The following is a 16,949-nucleotide window of genomic DNA, read 5'->3' on the forward strand; positions in this document are numbered from 1 at the left end:
CATATGAATGGTCTTTTCTCCCTCATTGACTGCTTAGAAAAATTGAAAGGATATTACAGTCCTCTATAAAACTATATTTCACTAAGTGGCTTTTGGAATCGTAAGGAACAGTGTAGAAGGAACCCCTGGTGGGTGCTCACCATCTCAGCTTGAGTTTTATAAGACATACAGAGCTCTTACCTGATATTCATACTCTGTGAAAGGTAACAGCTCTGAATCCGTAAATGAGTTTAAGCTTCCATTGTAGGTTAACAATGGGCTGGACTTCCCAGGTTGAGTTGCTGTTTGTCTTCTGTATAATTCGAAGTATATGATTTTTCCATTTGGTTCAAGTGGTCCTGTCCACCACACAGCTACTAAGGGCTGGAATCCCCCTGCAGCTGTCTGCACCTCCAAATGTGGGGCTGGTTGCATGAGAGGTGGTACCTCTGTGGTCTGGGTCAATGCCCAGTCGCTGGAGGCACATCCCAGGGCAGTGCAGGCTTGGACACGAATTTCATACCTATAGGAAACAAGGTAGACTCACAGATGGTTCTTACATCTCTCTGGAACAAATTTTTAAAAGACTACATGTTTTCAGAAGAGAAAGAAAAGGAGTCTATATTTATGAACAGCTAGCTTTTAAATAATGATGAAGTTTTATTTTCATGGAAAGTTTTGAACAGTTTCAATCTTCCAACTAGCAAACTCAAAGAAAGACCTTCATCTATTTGGTAAGTGGTCAGTTCTTGCCTAAATAGCGATATATGGAGTAAAGAAACTCTAGGTCTCCTCTTCAGCAAGAAAATTCTGGTACTATGAAAAGGCACTTAACACAGCAGTGAAGAATACAGCTTTGCATGTGACCCAGACTCCTTCTATCTGTGTAGGCAGAGCCAAGCTACTCCCTGGGAATGCCTCTAGATCATGAAGGGGCATCACCAAGTTACCGTCTCTGTGGTAATGAATCTTCTCATCTGATTGTTGACATCTTAAAACAGGTTCCCTTAGATCACACGAAGACCTCTGGGTGGGGGGGGGCAAAGTTAAGCCCCTACACACTAGATTATCCATCACAGAGACACCTTATCACTACCTAGTCAAGCTCTACTAATCAATTACGTTTTGTCTCATAGCTGGTATCTACCACTTGGAAAGGCCTATTTTCATGGCGGAACCTTTGCCAACTCAAAGGCCCCTAGTTAGTGTTGAGCACTTCTGGCTGCCAGCAGCACTTGCTGCTCTCTTCCCATGCCCCATTGACTCACTGACCCAACTTGTCCCTCGCACACACAGTTACCTTTCTTCCCTGCTTCCCCCTCTGGGGTCTAGCTGTGTTGTGCTCTTCTCTGCTTCCTCTCCTCATGTCCCTGCTTGCTGCTCTTAATAGCTTTCCGTTTTGCATTTTTGCCTTCTTAATTATGCTTTTCATTTCCTTTGTGACTTTGTGAATGTTAGCATGAACTATCAGCCTGACAGGATCTGGAAACACCTAAGTGAAGCGCCTCTGGGCACACCTGCGAGAGATAATTAGCCTCTGGGCATTCCTATGTGGGATCATGTTGATCATGATCCATCCAGAAACAAGAGCGGGCAATGCCACTTCCTGAGCTTGGGGTCCTAGAGTCAGCCAACGTGAGAAAGTGAGTTGAGCTTGGACCCTCACCTCACCCTGCTACTTCACTTTGGATACCATGTGACCAACTGCCCTCAGCTCCTGCTCATGGCTCCTCACCATGAGGGACTCATCTATGAACCTCACAAAAGCCCTCTCCCCTTAAGTTGCTTTTGCTGGGGTATTTTATCACAGCAACAGGACGTGTAACTAAAGCAGACTTTTTCCATTTCCTCCCTCTCTCCCCTCACTTACACATCTCTAGGCTGGCATTTGCCAGGTGAATCAATGAGCAGATCCACCAGTGTGTATAGTGGGTCAGACTGATAAGCAATGTTGTTGGTTTTGACTTTCCATGTAGGAACGATTTTTCTGGATCATCTGTGGCTAGTTTTAAAGTCCTAGGTCAAGTGAGGGATGCAACTTAATTGGTAGAATGCTTATCTAGAATGGATGAAGGCCTAGGTTCAATTCCTGGCACCGCTTTATCTGAGCAGTCTTGTAAGCCTGTTATCCCTGCACTGAGGAGGTGGGGGGAAAGGGGCCCAGAAACTCAAGGCCAGCCCAGGCTGCACAAGACCTGTCTTAAACAAACAAACCAAGCTGGATGAGGTGGCACAAGCCTGTAATTCTAGCACTTGGAAAGTAGAGGCAGGAGGATCGAGCCCAGAATCATCCTTGATGATGTAGTGAGTTCTAGTCCACAGTGGGCTACATGAGACCCTTTCTTAAAACCACCACCACCACCACCACCACCACCACACACAAAGTCCTGACCCACTCTCTCTGATTCTCAAAGATTCCCAAACTGCTTCCTACTGACCAGCTGGGGGTGCTCAAAGATGAACACACTAATTTTCATTGTGTCTAGTAAATATCAATATGATTTGAAACCCACAAAACCAAAATGGACAAGAAATCAAATGATACAGCTTTGATACTCTGATATTATTTCACCAGTCAAGGTTTAGCTGTTAGAGAGGATGCTGCCTCTCCATGCGTCCGTAAGAGTCCTTCCTATGACTGCTGTGTCTGGTTTCTTTCTTCTTCTCTAGAAAGAGTGTTACTTTGACATCTGGGAAGCCATTTTCTCCAGAAATCCTTTGAGATATCAGGGCTCAGAGGGGGACAGGATGGATATGATTTTAATACTTGTGTTCTGGTCATGTAAAGCCCTGACGAAATGCAGAGCTCCACCCTAACATAGACTTTTAAAATGTCCTCAATAGTGGGAGATAAATGCCAACTCACATAGCATGTAGATTAGCTGTGGAGAATACCTGAAGAGCTTTTAATTACTGTTTAATATTTAATATGATTCTAAATAATTGTCCTGAGTAGATGCATAAGACCATGAATGCTTCATTCTAACAGCATGCTACACCAGAGCGAATCGTAGCCCTGCCTAATCTGCACACTGGGACATCGTAATTATAGCCAAGTTTGACCTGTGGTGGCTGGACATCAACACTTGGGCAGACTTCAATTTTTTATTTTAAATAAGTGATTCTATTCATTTTACTAAATTTTACCCACAAAATGTCTTTTATTACTTTCTCTGGGGGATGTCAGGTACCTAAGTGGGATGAGGGAAAGTGCTCAGAAGTCCGGAAGCTGCCGGAAGAGTATTGGTTTTAGAGCACTTCCATGCATGTCATAGAAGCCAGGCAGAATCTAGGACAGCACATATAAGCAGAGTGGTACCATCTGACTGGTCAGGAGTCTGAAATTGAGGGGGCTCTGCAGCCTATGGTGGACACAGAACCCAACGCCTCCATTATCCCAGGAAGAGGTGTTAGATTTGAACGAAGGAAAGCTAGCCTCTAGGCAGATACTGGTCCAGTATACTTCTGGCTGATATATTTTAGTTGTGTGTATGAGTGTGTGTGTGTGTGTGTGTGTGTGTGTGTGTGTGTGTGTGTGTGTGTGTGTGTTTGGAAACTAAAGAGTGGCTCAAGGTGCTCAGTCACTTTCCAATTTTTTTTTTTTTGGAAAACAGGGTCTCTTTTTGAATTCTTGTTGAATCTGGCGCTCACTGACTCAACTAGTCTGTCTAGCTGGTTTGGTCATCTGAAGGGTTTGACTTCTCCCCTCATGTGCCCTACCAGATGTGAGGTTATAGGAACAAGCCCATCTCTCTCTCCCCCCCCCTCTCTCTGTCTCTGTCTCTCTCTGTCTCTCTGTCTCTCTGTCTCTCTCTTTCTGTGTGTGTGTGTGTGTGTGTGTGTGTGTGTGTGTGTGTGTAGGATAGAGGACAATTTATAGGAGTTTTTTCTTTACTTCCATCACAGTGTTCCAAGGGATAGAACTCAGGTCCTCAGGTTTGGCATCTAATACTGAACCATCTCGCCAGCCTATTCCTGAAGATTTCTTAAGCTCTCTCTCTCTCTCTCTCTCTCTCTCTCTCTCTCTCTCTCTCTCTCTCTCCCTCTCTCTCTGTGTATGTGCATGCTAGGGATCTAACCCAGGTCCCCCTGTTTGGGTGGCAAGCACTGCACCCCCATCTCTCCAGCACTCCTTTCAGCTTAGTAACTGTTCAGGGCCTGCAACTCAGTTCAGGAGATTGGCCCCATCCCTTCACGACCTACTCTAGATGACAAACTTCCAAAATTCCTGGAGAACGGGCATCATCAGAATGTCATGTGTAATAGTTCTGTTCTTCAGAGACTGTGAAAGCCTGGTGTAGTTAAATGCGTATGGGACCTGTCTACTGTCGATGCTGATGCTCAGGAGCTGGCATATGCATCTTGCCCTGGAGGCCTCGTGGGCACTGACAGAGCACAACACAAAGGACAATGACTTGCTTCCAGAAAGCCCAGTTTGTCTCCTTACCTGTGAAATGGCTTCAGGTGCTTTACTGTCAGGGACCGTGTATCAAAAGAACTGTGTGTCGTATTAATGCAAATTGTTTGGATTTCTTTTTCAAACAGCTCACGGATGAAGAGGGTATAATTGATGATCTCACCGTTTGTCCTCACAGGAGAGTCCCAATCCACTAAGATTTCAAGAGCATCCCCAGGATGCAGCTTTGGAGGCTGTAAGCCTGAGGGGGCTGAGGGGCTGGTTTGATCCTTGACAAGTGGGCTCAGGGCACTTCCCTGACTGTTGGTGGCAGTCACTGAGTAGCCGTATTCTACACCCGGGGTAAGGGTGAAATCATGGTAGCGAGTTTCCAGCCCTGTATACACAATGGCTCCATCTCTCCGAAGCTCATAACTTCTGATCTGGCCATGTGGCTTTCTTGGAGGTTTCCATGTAATTTCTATTGATTCTGAGCCTGTGACTTGCAGTATTGGGGGATCCATGTTCTCTGGTGGGGCCTCCGTTGTCCAAGTAGATGCAGTCTGACTAGCAGTGCATCCTCCCTTTGTACAGGCCACAAGTGAGATGTTGTATTGAGTAAAAGGCTGCAGGTTGGAAAGCAGAAAGGACTGGCCCTGTCCAGCCATGTACTCCTGACCATTACATCTAAGTAAATATTTAGTAATCTTTCCATTTTGCACTGATGGCGGGGACCAAGACACATTTATCTGGCTAGCACCGATGGCCCAAAGAGCTGGAGGGCTGACTCCTGATGGAGGTGCTTCAGGAGTGGTGATGGCGTTGGTTCTGCTGGCACAGCAGCCGCCACTGGTGCAGGCGAGAACTGCATAACTGTACGTTGAAAAGGGAAGCAGCTGGCTGTCGGTGTAGTTGAAGGTACTGGCATTGAAACTGAGAGGGTAGGACACTCCATTCCTTTGAAGTCTGTAGGACTGGATAACGCCGTTCGAGTGTTGGGGTGGGATCCAGGAAATCAGCAGTTTGGGAGGATCCATAGACACATAGGATATTTCAGGTGGGGAAAGGCCCTCTGGGGGTGCTTGCAATGACCTTACCAAAGTCCAAGAGCTACAAGTGTGCCCTGCAGAATTCCAAGTGCAGATTCTATAAGCATATTGCCTCCATGGCTGTAGACCAGTGTCATTATACACCCACGAGTCCCTTTCTGTGTCGTGTTCCGTGAAAACAATGTTCCCATCCACCTGAGTTGTCCCATTCCTCCAATCCTCTCTTTCCAAGGATCTGCGAACCACTTCATAACGAATTATCTTCCCATTTGGGTTAGCTGGCTGAGACCAGTTTAGCCTTACACTGGTGGACTCCACAGCCTGGATGGTAGGAGCCAACTGAGACTCTGGAGGGGCTTCCTCTGTCCAGAGAGGCTGGGGCCCTGAGTGAGCACAGCCTGCTGCCGTGCAGGCCTCCAGGGTCAGAGTGTAGAGGGTGAAGGGGGCCAAGCGCCGGAAGAGAAACTGTCGACCCAGGCCAGAATACTCCAGGAGCCCATCGCTGAAGATGTTGTATGTCTGTAGGATGAAGAGAAGAAGAGGATGTCAGGAGTGTGGGGTTCTTGGTGCAGCTGCCTAAAGCAGTCCCACCTGCCTGCCTGAACCCAGTGATCCTAATCCATTAGCATTCAAACGCTGACTTTAGAAGTGGGATCTGCCATCGTTAATGTAAAGTCCACAGAAAACTTTAAAAGGTTGGATAAAATCTAAGCATTGACCCAAACCTTAGGCTGGGGAACGCTATGGCTCACACAGCATTCGTGAGGTTTGAACCGCAGGAAGAACATTCAAATATCCTATTTATACACACTCCATGCTTCTGTCCTCATCCTGACTAGAGCACTCAGGGTTTATCTGAACAATCTGCTTCTTCTGAGCTTCCTTGTTACAGGACGCTATGGCTGAAAATTTGCATCTCTATGTATATGTATGTGTTTGTGTGCAGGCTCACACCATGTTATGTAACTGTATACCTACATTGTCACATGTTTATATATAATACATGGACACACATTTACATAGTTTTAATAATGAAATGCGAGAGGGAAATGCTTTGTTTTCTCTTTGAAGTCATAGAAGAATTGATTGTGGTGTTTGCCCTTGGTCTGCGCAAGACCATGTGTGCTCATCACAAAGAGAATCTTAACCTCTGTAGCACATATTTGTAGTTACATGGAGCCAACAAATACCAGTGGGTTGGCCTTACTTTAATCTTTGTCTGTAAATTATCAAGTTAGGTAATTATCAAGTAGTAACCCGATTTTTCCCCCTTTGTATTTGCTCTTTCATTGTCCAGAGTAATTATTTTATATTGTATCCTTCCTCCACTACCTGTCAACAAGCTTTTCTCTCCCTTGAGTTGGTTGTTGACATCCCCACATACTCCATTGAGAAGCAGATGACGTTCGAAAGGCATGCTCTCATATTACATATTATTGTCACAACATGTTTTACATTCTTGTGCATCCCTGAGTCTTCTCCAATTGGCCTCTGTAACATACTCGTGTAAGTATTAATGTAATACTGTAAGTATCTCAACTTCCAGGTTTTAGCTACAATCTTGTGAGAAGACATATTAGAACAGCCATCTTCTCGACTTTCAGTTTGGTATTCAACAAATTACATAGTTAATATTTTATTATAAAATAGTCTTCATGTGAGATGATTTTTGGTCCACTATAGGCTAATTTAAGTGATTAAGAGAATAATTAAAGTAGGCGAGGTCAAACTCTGGTACTAGGGAGGTTGTGTGTTCAGTATCAATTTTCACTTCGATAATATTTTCAACTAACAATAGTTTCTTTGGATGTATCCCAGGATAAGCTGAAGAGTATCTGTGGTCATCTTGGCTTCTGTCCCCATGACTGAAGTATCTATGCCCAATTACAGGCCACTCATGCCATCAATCCCCCTCCTTTTCTGAGGACTCCACTCCTGTAATTATTCTATTATCTCCCTCCCTCTCTGGTGATTTCCATTAGTGTTTCAGTGTGCTCTAGTATCTCATTGATTTTGACATAAGTTTCAGCACCCCAGTCTCCTGGCTACCATCCCATTTCTCTGCTGTCCTTCCCACCTAAGCTTCTTCAGAGAGCTGCCACCGTCCCTTTCTTGGTCACCATCTTTTCTAAAAGCCACTTGGCTCAGCTGTCTTTCTCTAGCACGTGAGCTTACTGCCAAGGTTCCAGTGACCTTGCTCTTCCCCAGTCCAGGTCCACATCTCCATTCTCATGCCACTTGCCATCTTAATAGCGTCCAGCATTGAGATGTGACACGTGACTACTCACGTCCTCCTCATGTGTGGTGTGCACTGCTCATCTACCCTTCCTTCAACATCTTGTGTCTCATTTCATTCTCCCCTGACTACTTTTCCTCTTCATGACCTCCAAATTCATGGCACCCTAGGGCTTGACCTCCAGATCTCTTCATCACTGCCTATGTTCTTTCCATGGTGATTTTGTCCATCACCAAGGTCTTAAAAACAGCTGCCCACTAACAGGCTGTGGATACATAGCTCGTTGGCATCTTCTTGTGGCGTTCTGAACTTGGACTCACTATCTACTTGTCCCTCAAACCCGTTCCTCTTCTAACTTTCCCTTCCCAATTAGCTCAGGGTCAAAACCCGGAAGACAATCTGAAGAGTCACCACCTCTCTTTACTTCATGCCTCATATCCTCATATTTGGCCCATTAACAAAATCTCATCTCTACCTTCTACATACATTTCCAACACCCCCATATTTCTTGACTTCATAATGTCCACTCTGATTTGAACCATCTCATTTGAATTCTGCCCTGAATTCTCCAATAGGCTCTAAATTCTACTAGCCTCTCACAGGTCAGCAGTGTGCAGCCGGAGTGAGAAGTTTGATTAAAGCCTTCAGTAATGTTTCATTGAACCCTGAACAATCTCCCTGCTCCTTGTCACAGCCCACAAGGTTGGGGCCACCCTGCCTCAAGTCTCCCTTGGTGCCATCTTTTCCTCCTTCTCGAGGCTTCATCCTCACAGGCTTTCTTCCATTTTCTTGAGCACACCAAGGTCATTTGTGCCTTAGGGCCTTGCATTTGCTGTTCATTTTGTCTGGAACATTTTGCCCCCATATCTTCACATGACTGCCTCTGTCTTGTCATCCAGGGCTCAGCTCAAATGTCAACTCAATTCAAATGATTATCCATTTTAAAATAGCCTGAGCAGGCATAATTACATGACTCTATTTAATTTTCTTTATAGCATCCATGGCTCTCTGAAATTCCCTTGCTGTTTATTTACCAGCTTACTGTTTATGCCTCTGTCCCTCTTTGACTCGACACTCTCCCTGCATTTATTCATACCCATGTAAGGGCCTTGACAGCAGGAGCCTTTTCTGTCTTGTTCTCTCTTGAATAAGTGCATGGCACTTAGTAGAAGCTCAATAAATATTTGGTGAAATGCAGATGAAGGGAAGGGGAGTCAATATTCCTCCTGTCAATCATTCTCAGGAGAAGCTGTCTCTCAGAGGGGCAATAAACACAGAGAGAGCTTTGATGCATGGAGGGGGAAGCTCTGGTGCCTGGGAGGGCCTGAGCTGAGATTCAAGATTTAAGGTTGGGGATTTAGGTCTCTTGCCCTGGGGGAGGGTTTGTCTGACGCCTGTTGGAGGGATGTGGCTTGCGTCTGAGTCTCTGTTCTTGGCTGCAGGGCCTCCAGTTAAGCTGAGAGGCAGCCCAGAGAAAGCTCAAGAGGTTGGAGCTGGCTCTGGAGGAGGCCTGAGCTATGGATGTTATTTCCTGTCTCATTCTTCTTACAGGGCTGAGGAGGTGAAGTTTAGTCTTAACTGTTCCACGTGGACTTGGCAGGGGCATCTCCACCATCTGGGGAGAGCGATAGGAGCAGGCACTGGCTACAGTAGCTGGAGCTGGGGATTCTGCCATCCTGACCTGTGGAGGGACTGAAGAGGGAAAGCCAAAGGGAAGAAGTGGTAGATAATCACTGCCAGCCCTGGGAAGAACATAAAAAGACGTGGGTCTACCTCATGTGAGAAGGGTTTAAAGCTTCAAAGTATGGGCTGTTTGTGGGAATTCTACCTCCTTTACACCCCCAGGTTGGTGAAGCTAGGCTTTACATGTGACATTGAAAGGCTAGTTTTCATGGCTACGTGTGAAAGTCAAGGAGTTAGGAGACAGATCCATCTTCCTTAGTAAATTAGGTAAGGCTTAAGGAAATAACCTAAAGTAGGCAGCTGAGGAGGCAGGAAGGTCAGGGTCATCCAGAGTTCAGAGCTTTGGGGACATCTTGGCTTCAAATCCCACCCTATCTTTGGCAATATTGCCTGAAGCATCTACTTAACCTTTATGAGCCTCATGAAGTTTAGTGGGCCCCACCTAGTGGGGTTGATGTGTGGATTAAATGAGGTAATCTTAGCACACTGCTGGGCCCATAACAGGCCCCTCTCCCCAGCTGTTCTTCACTGATCTAGGCTGAAGTGCCTAGAGGAGCCATCAAGGAGAATTAAACCAGCTTCCCAGTGACCTGATGGCATGTCAGGGTGCATCTGTTTATCTAGAAGATGACCTGTGTGATTTCCCATGCAGGATGGACTCTACCTTGATCACTCCATTGGTTCTCACTGGCTCCGACCACTGGAGCAGCAAAGCCCGGCCATTATCTCTCTGGTCCACTGTGAAGTTGATCAGTCCACTTGGGGAAGATTCTAAAGTTTTAATCAGAGTCCAGGGGCTTGACACTTGTCCTGCACTGTTCACAGCGACCACGCCCATGTGGTATGTTGTGAATGGTTCTAACCCAAAAAGATGGGCTTCATGGCTTATTCCCTGTAAGAGAGTTGGCAAATTAGGTATCCTTTAGAAGCCAATAGAAGGTTATTCTCTGGACTGCATGGCCATGTCAGGATGCATGGCATTAACAATGGCATAGATACACAGCAAAGGTTTGAACTGGTGTTGAGGAGACTGAGTGTTCTTTCTGCTTGCTCTTGTTCATACTGAATACATCAACTAATGCAATGGTTCCCAACTTCTCACAACCTTGTTAGGGGGTGGGGTCAAACAACCCTTTCACATGGGTCTCATATCAGATATTTACATTATAGTTCATAACAGTAGCAAAATTACAGTTATGAAGTAGCAATGCAATAATTTCATGGTTGGGGTCACCACTACATGGGAAACTATATTAAAGGGTCACAGCATTAGGAAGGTTGGAAACCACTGAACTAATGAATGATTTCAGACATGTGAAAAAGTTGTATCAGATGGGACCTGTGGATTTTCAGAGCTTGAAAGCTACACATTGTGGTACCCATGATGAGAACTGCATTTCGCTTAACAAAGATCAGTGGCCTCAAGTTGCATCCAGCAGGTTAATCGGAAGGCTTTGTGAGACTTAGCAGGAACAATCCTAAACCTCTAATCTGCAATGCTGCTTATTTATACATGAGACCCTCCTCTCCCCAGCCTCTCCCACTGTGTGGCTGTGCATTTATATCTTACAAATTTGATAAAACAAACACAAGAAAACAGCAATGAACCCATTGAACTATAAATGTACAAACACCCTCGGAGAAGCCTGTTATTAATGTAAATGTGAAATTATTCCTGTTTGTTAGAAGCAGCGTAACTAAAACCATGAAGTGTACCCAAAGTGACTGTTATCTGGGCTTTGAGAATTTCGCCTTTGTTGATCTAAAAGAAGAAAGGGATAGCAGAATTACTTTGTTTGTTTGTTTGTTTGTGGCTCAGAGAGAGACATTTAACATATTTTGCATAACTTAACTGGAACTAAGAATCTTAACATTCTGAGAGGCCCTGGGGTGCTCTTGCCAGTCTGGGCTGGGTAGATATGTCTGTTTAAGGTAAGAATTATGCCTGCAACAGGGGTAGCAATATATGCACGAGAACACACACACACACACACACACACACACACAGGTTTAGAGAGGGGGTATTTTTATTGTGGACCATAACCACTGAATATGAACAATCATAACTAAGTTTTGACTGAGTGATATTTACTTGTAATGATTGGGTTTATTAGATGTTTAAATGTGACATTGGTAGTCTACCAAGTGTTTCTTTTTCTTGATGGGCCAAGGTAGGGAGAGGAAGTTATTTCCCAGGGTAGGTGGCTAAGAATATAGGCACAGTTATGAGGAAGTAATTCCCCTTAATTTGGAATCTTCCAAATGTCATTTTGGATGAAGCTGAAAAATATACACAACCAAAAGACTGCAGATATATTTTTTGGTTCTTTTCTCACATTCTTGATTTTAAGTTTTTGACTGAGTTATCTCTTTTATTCTGTGAGAAACCTGGACAGAGGAAATACAATTTCCTTTATGGATCTGAGACTCATGAAGTCAATTTTCCTGTTTCAGTATGCCCCATTATGATATTACACGCTAACCTCCTGAAATCTTTTAATATTTAAACATTTGCTAAGCGGCCAGACTCTGAAACAAATTTTACAGAAATATTAATTTCTCTTTTTTAAAATATTAAAAGTTAGATCATGAATATTTAAAAACTTATTTCTCCACAACATTGGATTGGTCTTTTAGATAAATATAGCATCGAACCAGGATGACCACAATGAATATTAAATCCGACAATGCTTCCAGTCCTGATTACAAACATTCTTTTCTGACAAATGATTTCTTTTCTCTGGAAATAGGGCAAACATGGGTAAGATTAATAATGCAAAAAAGAATAATTCTTTGTTCAGAAGATTTGGTAATAGATGCCAATAAAAGCAAAGGCCCCAAAGTGAACCGGAATCACCTCTAACAGATTATGGATAAGAAAGTGGGCTGCTGGGGCACACTTAGAGACAGTTTTTGTCACAAGAAACTGGAAAAGCATGTGGGCTATAAAGCAAAACCGTATGTATATTGTCAATAGTGGCACCTGCTCCATTATGGTTTATTTCCTAGCAGAGACTTCCATTCAGCCCCTAGGTGGCAATACTATCAAACACTTTTTGTAACATGAGTACTTAATGATTAACAACCGGCTGTTCTAGCTTCCAACATACTCCTGGCAACCATTAAAAAAATAACAGAACTGATTTCATTATAGATTCCTTTAATAAACATTTATGGCTCAGATCCTTGAAAGCGAAAGTCTTCAAAACGCCCCCGCCTCAAAACCTCCACCATCTAAAGGAGAAATGCAGCCTGTGTGTCTCAAGTTCAAGCTCCTGCATGTCTGGCACAGATGTTTCAAGGTGTGGTCCTGTAAAGATTGTAATAGTGTTTTTCTTAATCTGGCTTACATTTACCTTACAGTATATAAATACAACCACGTTTTACCAAAGAACAGTTTTTTTGCTACTTGTTGTTTCTGAAGAGGCCCCCTTCACTCTTCTTGCTTTCCCTCATGTTTTCCAGGTTTTATATTTGCCCCCCCTTCTCCTTTTCCTCTTTGGATGTTTTCAACTGGGCACTTTTTTCTCCTTTGTTTTTTATTTTCATTATTGTATCCTCTCCCACTTCATGATCCTCTCCTATTGTTTTAATCATTAAACTTAAACTTTGTGTTTGTTGTTTGAGGCAGGGTTTCATGTATCCACGGCTGGCTTTGGATTTGCTATGTAACAGAGAATGACCTTGAACCTTAAATTCTGTGCCCACCTCCCAAGCTTGAGTGATGGGAGCACACACCGTCACACTCTCTTTCATGTGGTGCTGGGTTGAAACCTAGACTTCCTGTATGTAAGGTAAGCTCTCTACCGTTTGAGTGACAACCCGTCCCTAGTGCTTCTTTTGAGCTACTTATATTGTATCACTCACCTCTGGGTTATCAATTCATACTCCCGTCCCCTCTTCTTAGCCCACCCTTGTCTACATTGGTAACCTTCCCATAGTCTTTATTATAGAAGTTTATCTGCTTTTGTAACTCTTCAGCAGATGAAGAGAGTAACTCAGTAGAAGAAGGTGGTAAGAAATTTTTTACTGGAACTAATCTCCCCACCTAGTAGTTCCGATGAGATTCAGTCTCTTTTACTTTTTAAAATTTATATGCAGACATGTCAGAGCTGGGATACAAATCAGTGTGTCATTTATGAGGCATAAGGCAGGACCCTCTGGAATGCTTGGCCATGGAGGTTCTGCTGCCAATTTGAACTACATCTTAACCTCTCAACTCTGCTCTTGTGGACACATGAAACTACTTGGAGTCTTCAGCAGTCTGACAATTTTACACCATCTCCTCTGATTACTTTTGACGACTTGAAATGCCCCAAAGGTGGCCAAGGGGTCAATAGGTTTATGTAGGTTGAAAATGATCAAAAATTACCATTGATCTGTAGCTGTCAATAAAAGGCTGCATGGGGATAGTCCCTGCACAAATGTTTAAACTGCAGAAAGCAACCCAACTTAGTCACCTTTGAGTCTATTGATCTGATGATCCAGCAGTTTCCAGAGCTTTCCCTCTGGTCTTTGTGGTGCATTTTCACTAAGCCCATCTACCTCAGCTGTAAGGAGCTTCTTGAGGCTCCTTGCAGTAATGAAGCCAACGTGGTGGGGCTCGGGGGCTGCTATGCCCATCAAGGAGTATTATGAGCGCTTACTATAATTTGGAAAAGGGCTAATCTTCGTGGGCACCATTCACTTCATTCCCAGTCAATGGGGTTTCTTCAGCTTTTGCCTTGTATTTGTTATTCTCACTTTCCTTGGCTCCTTATCCTAAAGTGGATCAGTTCTGGCTTATACATAGAGATCATCCGGTGGTGGGGGGGTGTCCTTCACCTCTCAGTTCTCATCCATGCAAAATCCCAGAGAAAAAGTGGCTTTGAAAGGGCTGGGGAGAGCACTCTGTGTCAGCATGAGGACCTGGGTTCAACCCTAGCACTGCAGAAAGTGCTGTGTGGGAGGTACATGTGCACAGTCCCAGGGCTGGGGAGCTGGAAACAAGAAGATCCCTGGACCTACTGTCCAGCCAGCCTTGCTGAGTCTGTTAGCCCCAAGTTCAGTGATAGACCCTGCCTGAGAAAAGAAGGTGGAGCATAATCAAAGTAGATGCCCTGTGTTGATCTCTGGCTTCAACACACATGATCACAACATGTACATCCACACACACATGTGAGGCACAAAGAGAATTTCAGACCAACCCATATTAAAACATGCTGACCTCATAGATTCTTTCTCAGCTACATTTTTCTTTCTTATTATGGCAAACTCAAGGAAAAGCTATGGATGGGAGCTTGAGTCTCAGACTAAGAAGACAGAAGCATGAGACGCTATCTGGGCCCCCTGTACTATTTCCTAAAGACTTGAGTTTAGAGGGAGCAGTTGTGGTCAACTGGATGCCTTTTCTATGCTCTGATGCTCACAAAATATTTTTCCAGTTTTCTTAAGTCCATATAATCTGATTTGTCAGTTCTGTGGGGCCTTTTTCCCCCTTTTTCTTTTCCATTTAGAAAAGTAACATTTGAGTTCCTCAAAGGTTGATGAACATATTTGCATGTAGTATTTATTTTGCATGAGTGAAATCAGTCTTAAGAGATGATGTCTTTACCACTCATTAGCAACATTTCAACCTTGGATAATTAAGCCAGGCTAAGACTTCCAAGGCCGAGAAGTGGCAACTTTATCAGGAAATTTCTACTGATTTCACATACACATCAACGTCATTACAGCCTCCTCTGCTCTGTGAAGGCAGGAGAAGACATTTATGGATGTTGTTCCACATGCATGCAAAACTGTTGTAAATCAAAAATCAATTCACAGCACAAGAAAGGAAATCAAGATACATCCTAGTCTCCTGGAATGTGGTTTCATGTGTGTGTGCAAGGTGCTGTCACTATGTAGTGAGTTGGAGCTGCCTAGATGGTGAGAGAAACCCACAGCATTGTCAGTGAGCAGCTCCATTCAAGACTTAAATGCTGTTAAAGTTACATTTAAAAACTTGTTCTCCCTCTGTGTGTCTGTTGTAGCTGAAGTATTCCTGGTTCCATCCAGCTCCCACGGTCCCACACCAAGTAAACACACAGAGGCGTATACTAATTAAAACTGCTCGGCCATTAGCTCAGGCCTACCACTGACTAGTTCTTACATTTAAACTAACCTGTAATTCTTATTTATGTTTAGTCACGTGGCTTGGTATCTTTTCTCAGTTCTGCCTTCACATATTGCTTCCTCTGTGTCTGGCTGGTGACTCCTGACTCAGCCTTCATGTTCCCAGAATTCTCCTCTCTGCTTATCCTGCTTACACTATACTTCCTGCATGGCTACTGGCCAATCAGCATTTTATTTATCAACCAAATCAGAGCAACACATTCACAGCATACAGAGTGATATCCACAGCAATCTGTCTGTCTGTCTGTTTCTCTGTGCCCCCCCCCATCTCGCTCTGTCTCTCTTGTTTGCTGTCTCTCTTGTGTGTGTGTGTGTGTGTGTGTGTGTGTGTGTGTGTGTGTGTGTGTGTGTGTGTGATGGTGATTGTGGTGGTGGTCAGTGGACAACCTGTGGGAGTTGGTTCTCTCCTTCTACCATGTGGATCCTGAGGACCTAAGCAGGGTCATCAGGTCCTACAGAAGGTGTCTTTGCCCTTTGAGCTGTCTCATTGGCCCTGTATTCTTTAAACATTTTGAGCCTTTTGTGCACAAAAGACTTTCTAGAGATGGACCATGGATGGAAAACAAATGGACTGGATTCTGAATATCTTAGAATTGTGTGGAGCTGGCCCACACTGAAGAGATGCGCACAATTCTGAACCTGGTTCTGCCATTGTGAGGAAAACACAGAGGGCCTTTTTGAGAGAGGAGGTGAAACTTTGGAGAAGATGCAGATTGCAAGTGGTGTTGAATTCTGGACAGGAAAGAAGAGGAGTCTCACTAGAGGCTACTGAGTGGCCAGTCAGGAAGGATGGTGGAGGGTAAGCTGAGGAGGATGGGTGGCAGAATTGGGGAGGGAGTGCTCTGGGTGTCACCAGGAAGTGACTTTAGACCAAAAACATATAAGAAATGATTGTCTGCAAAGAGTTCTGCACTACAGTTGATGCAGAGTGTGCACACTTGAACATTTTGCCCTGTAGTGCTGTAGACAGATGAGGATGTAACTCAGCTGCTCCTCAGCTGGTAAGAAGAGCTCACCACCCTATCAGGCAACCAGAGAATGACTTCCTGGGTGAAAGGCTGGAAAACCTTTGCTAAACCATCTACTTCAAAACTTTGTAATTAGTTTTTAGAAACAACAACAAAATGTGTTTCCAACAAGTTCCTGTGTGATTTCTCTCTCTCTCTCTCTCTCTCTCTCTCTCTCTCTCTCTCTCTCTCTCGAGCTGAGGATTGAACCCAGAGCCTTGTGCTTGCTAGGCAAGCACTCTACCACTGAGCTAAATCCTCAACCCCGTGTGATTGTTTTTATGTTCTGCAACCAGAGCATGTGCAGTCTCACCATCTAGCTGTGGTGGGAAAGCAAGAGCTATGTCAACAGCCTGTACTGTTTTGTTGGCACTGGGATTTTGTTTAATAATCCATGACTTCTGGGAACAGCCTTCTCCACTCCTGCAGAGTACCTTGACATACTG

At 44.2% G+C, this 16,949-nt stretch overlaps 1 protein-coding gene across 2 annotated transcripts in view; it reads right to left on the minus strand.

Annotated features, from left to right (window-relative positions):
* The window catches only part of Ush2a (usherin), a 701,257-nt gene that overhangs the window by 43,007 nt on the left and 641,301 nt on the right, over positions 1–16,949 (minus strand). For both annotated transcript variants that reach the window (XR_004946207.1, XM_036202543.1), the window contains exons 61-63: positions 10,008–10,235; positions 4,427–5,943; positions 181–502 (exon numbers count right to left, since the gene is read on the minus strand). Coding sequence is in view for 1 of the 2 variants with exons in the window: in XM_036202543.1 (XP_036058436.1) it covers positions 181–502; positions 4,427–5,943; positions 10,008–10,235 (2,067 nt within the window). In the remaining variant the exon portion in view is untranslated. The remainder of the gene's footprint in view (positions 1–180; positions 503–4,426; positions 5,944–10,007; positions 10,236–16,949) is intronic.

The sequence above is a fragment of the Onychomys torridus genome, chromosome 11 (genome assembly GCF_903995425.1).
Source record: "Onychomys torridus chromosome 11, mOncTor1.1, whole genome shotgun sequence".
NCBI lineage: Eukaryota > Metazoa > Chordata > Mammalia > Rodentia > Cricetidae > Onychomys > Onychomys torridus.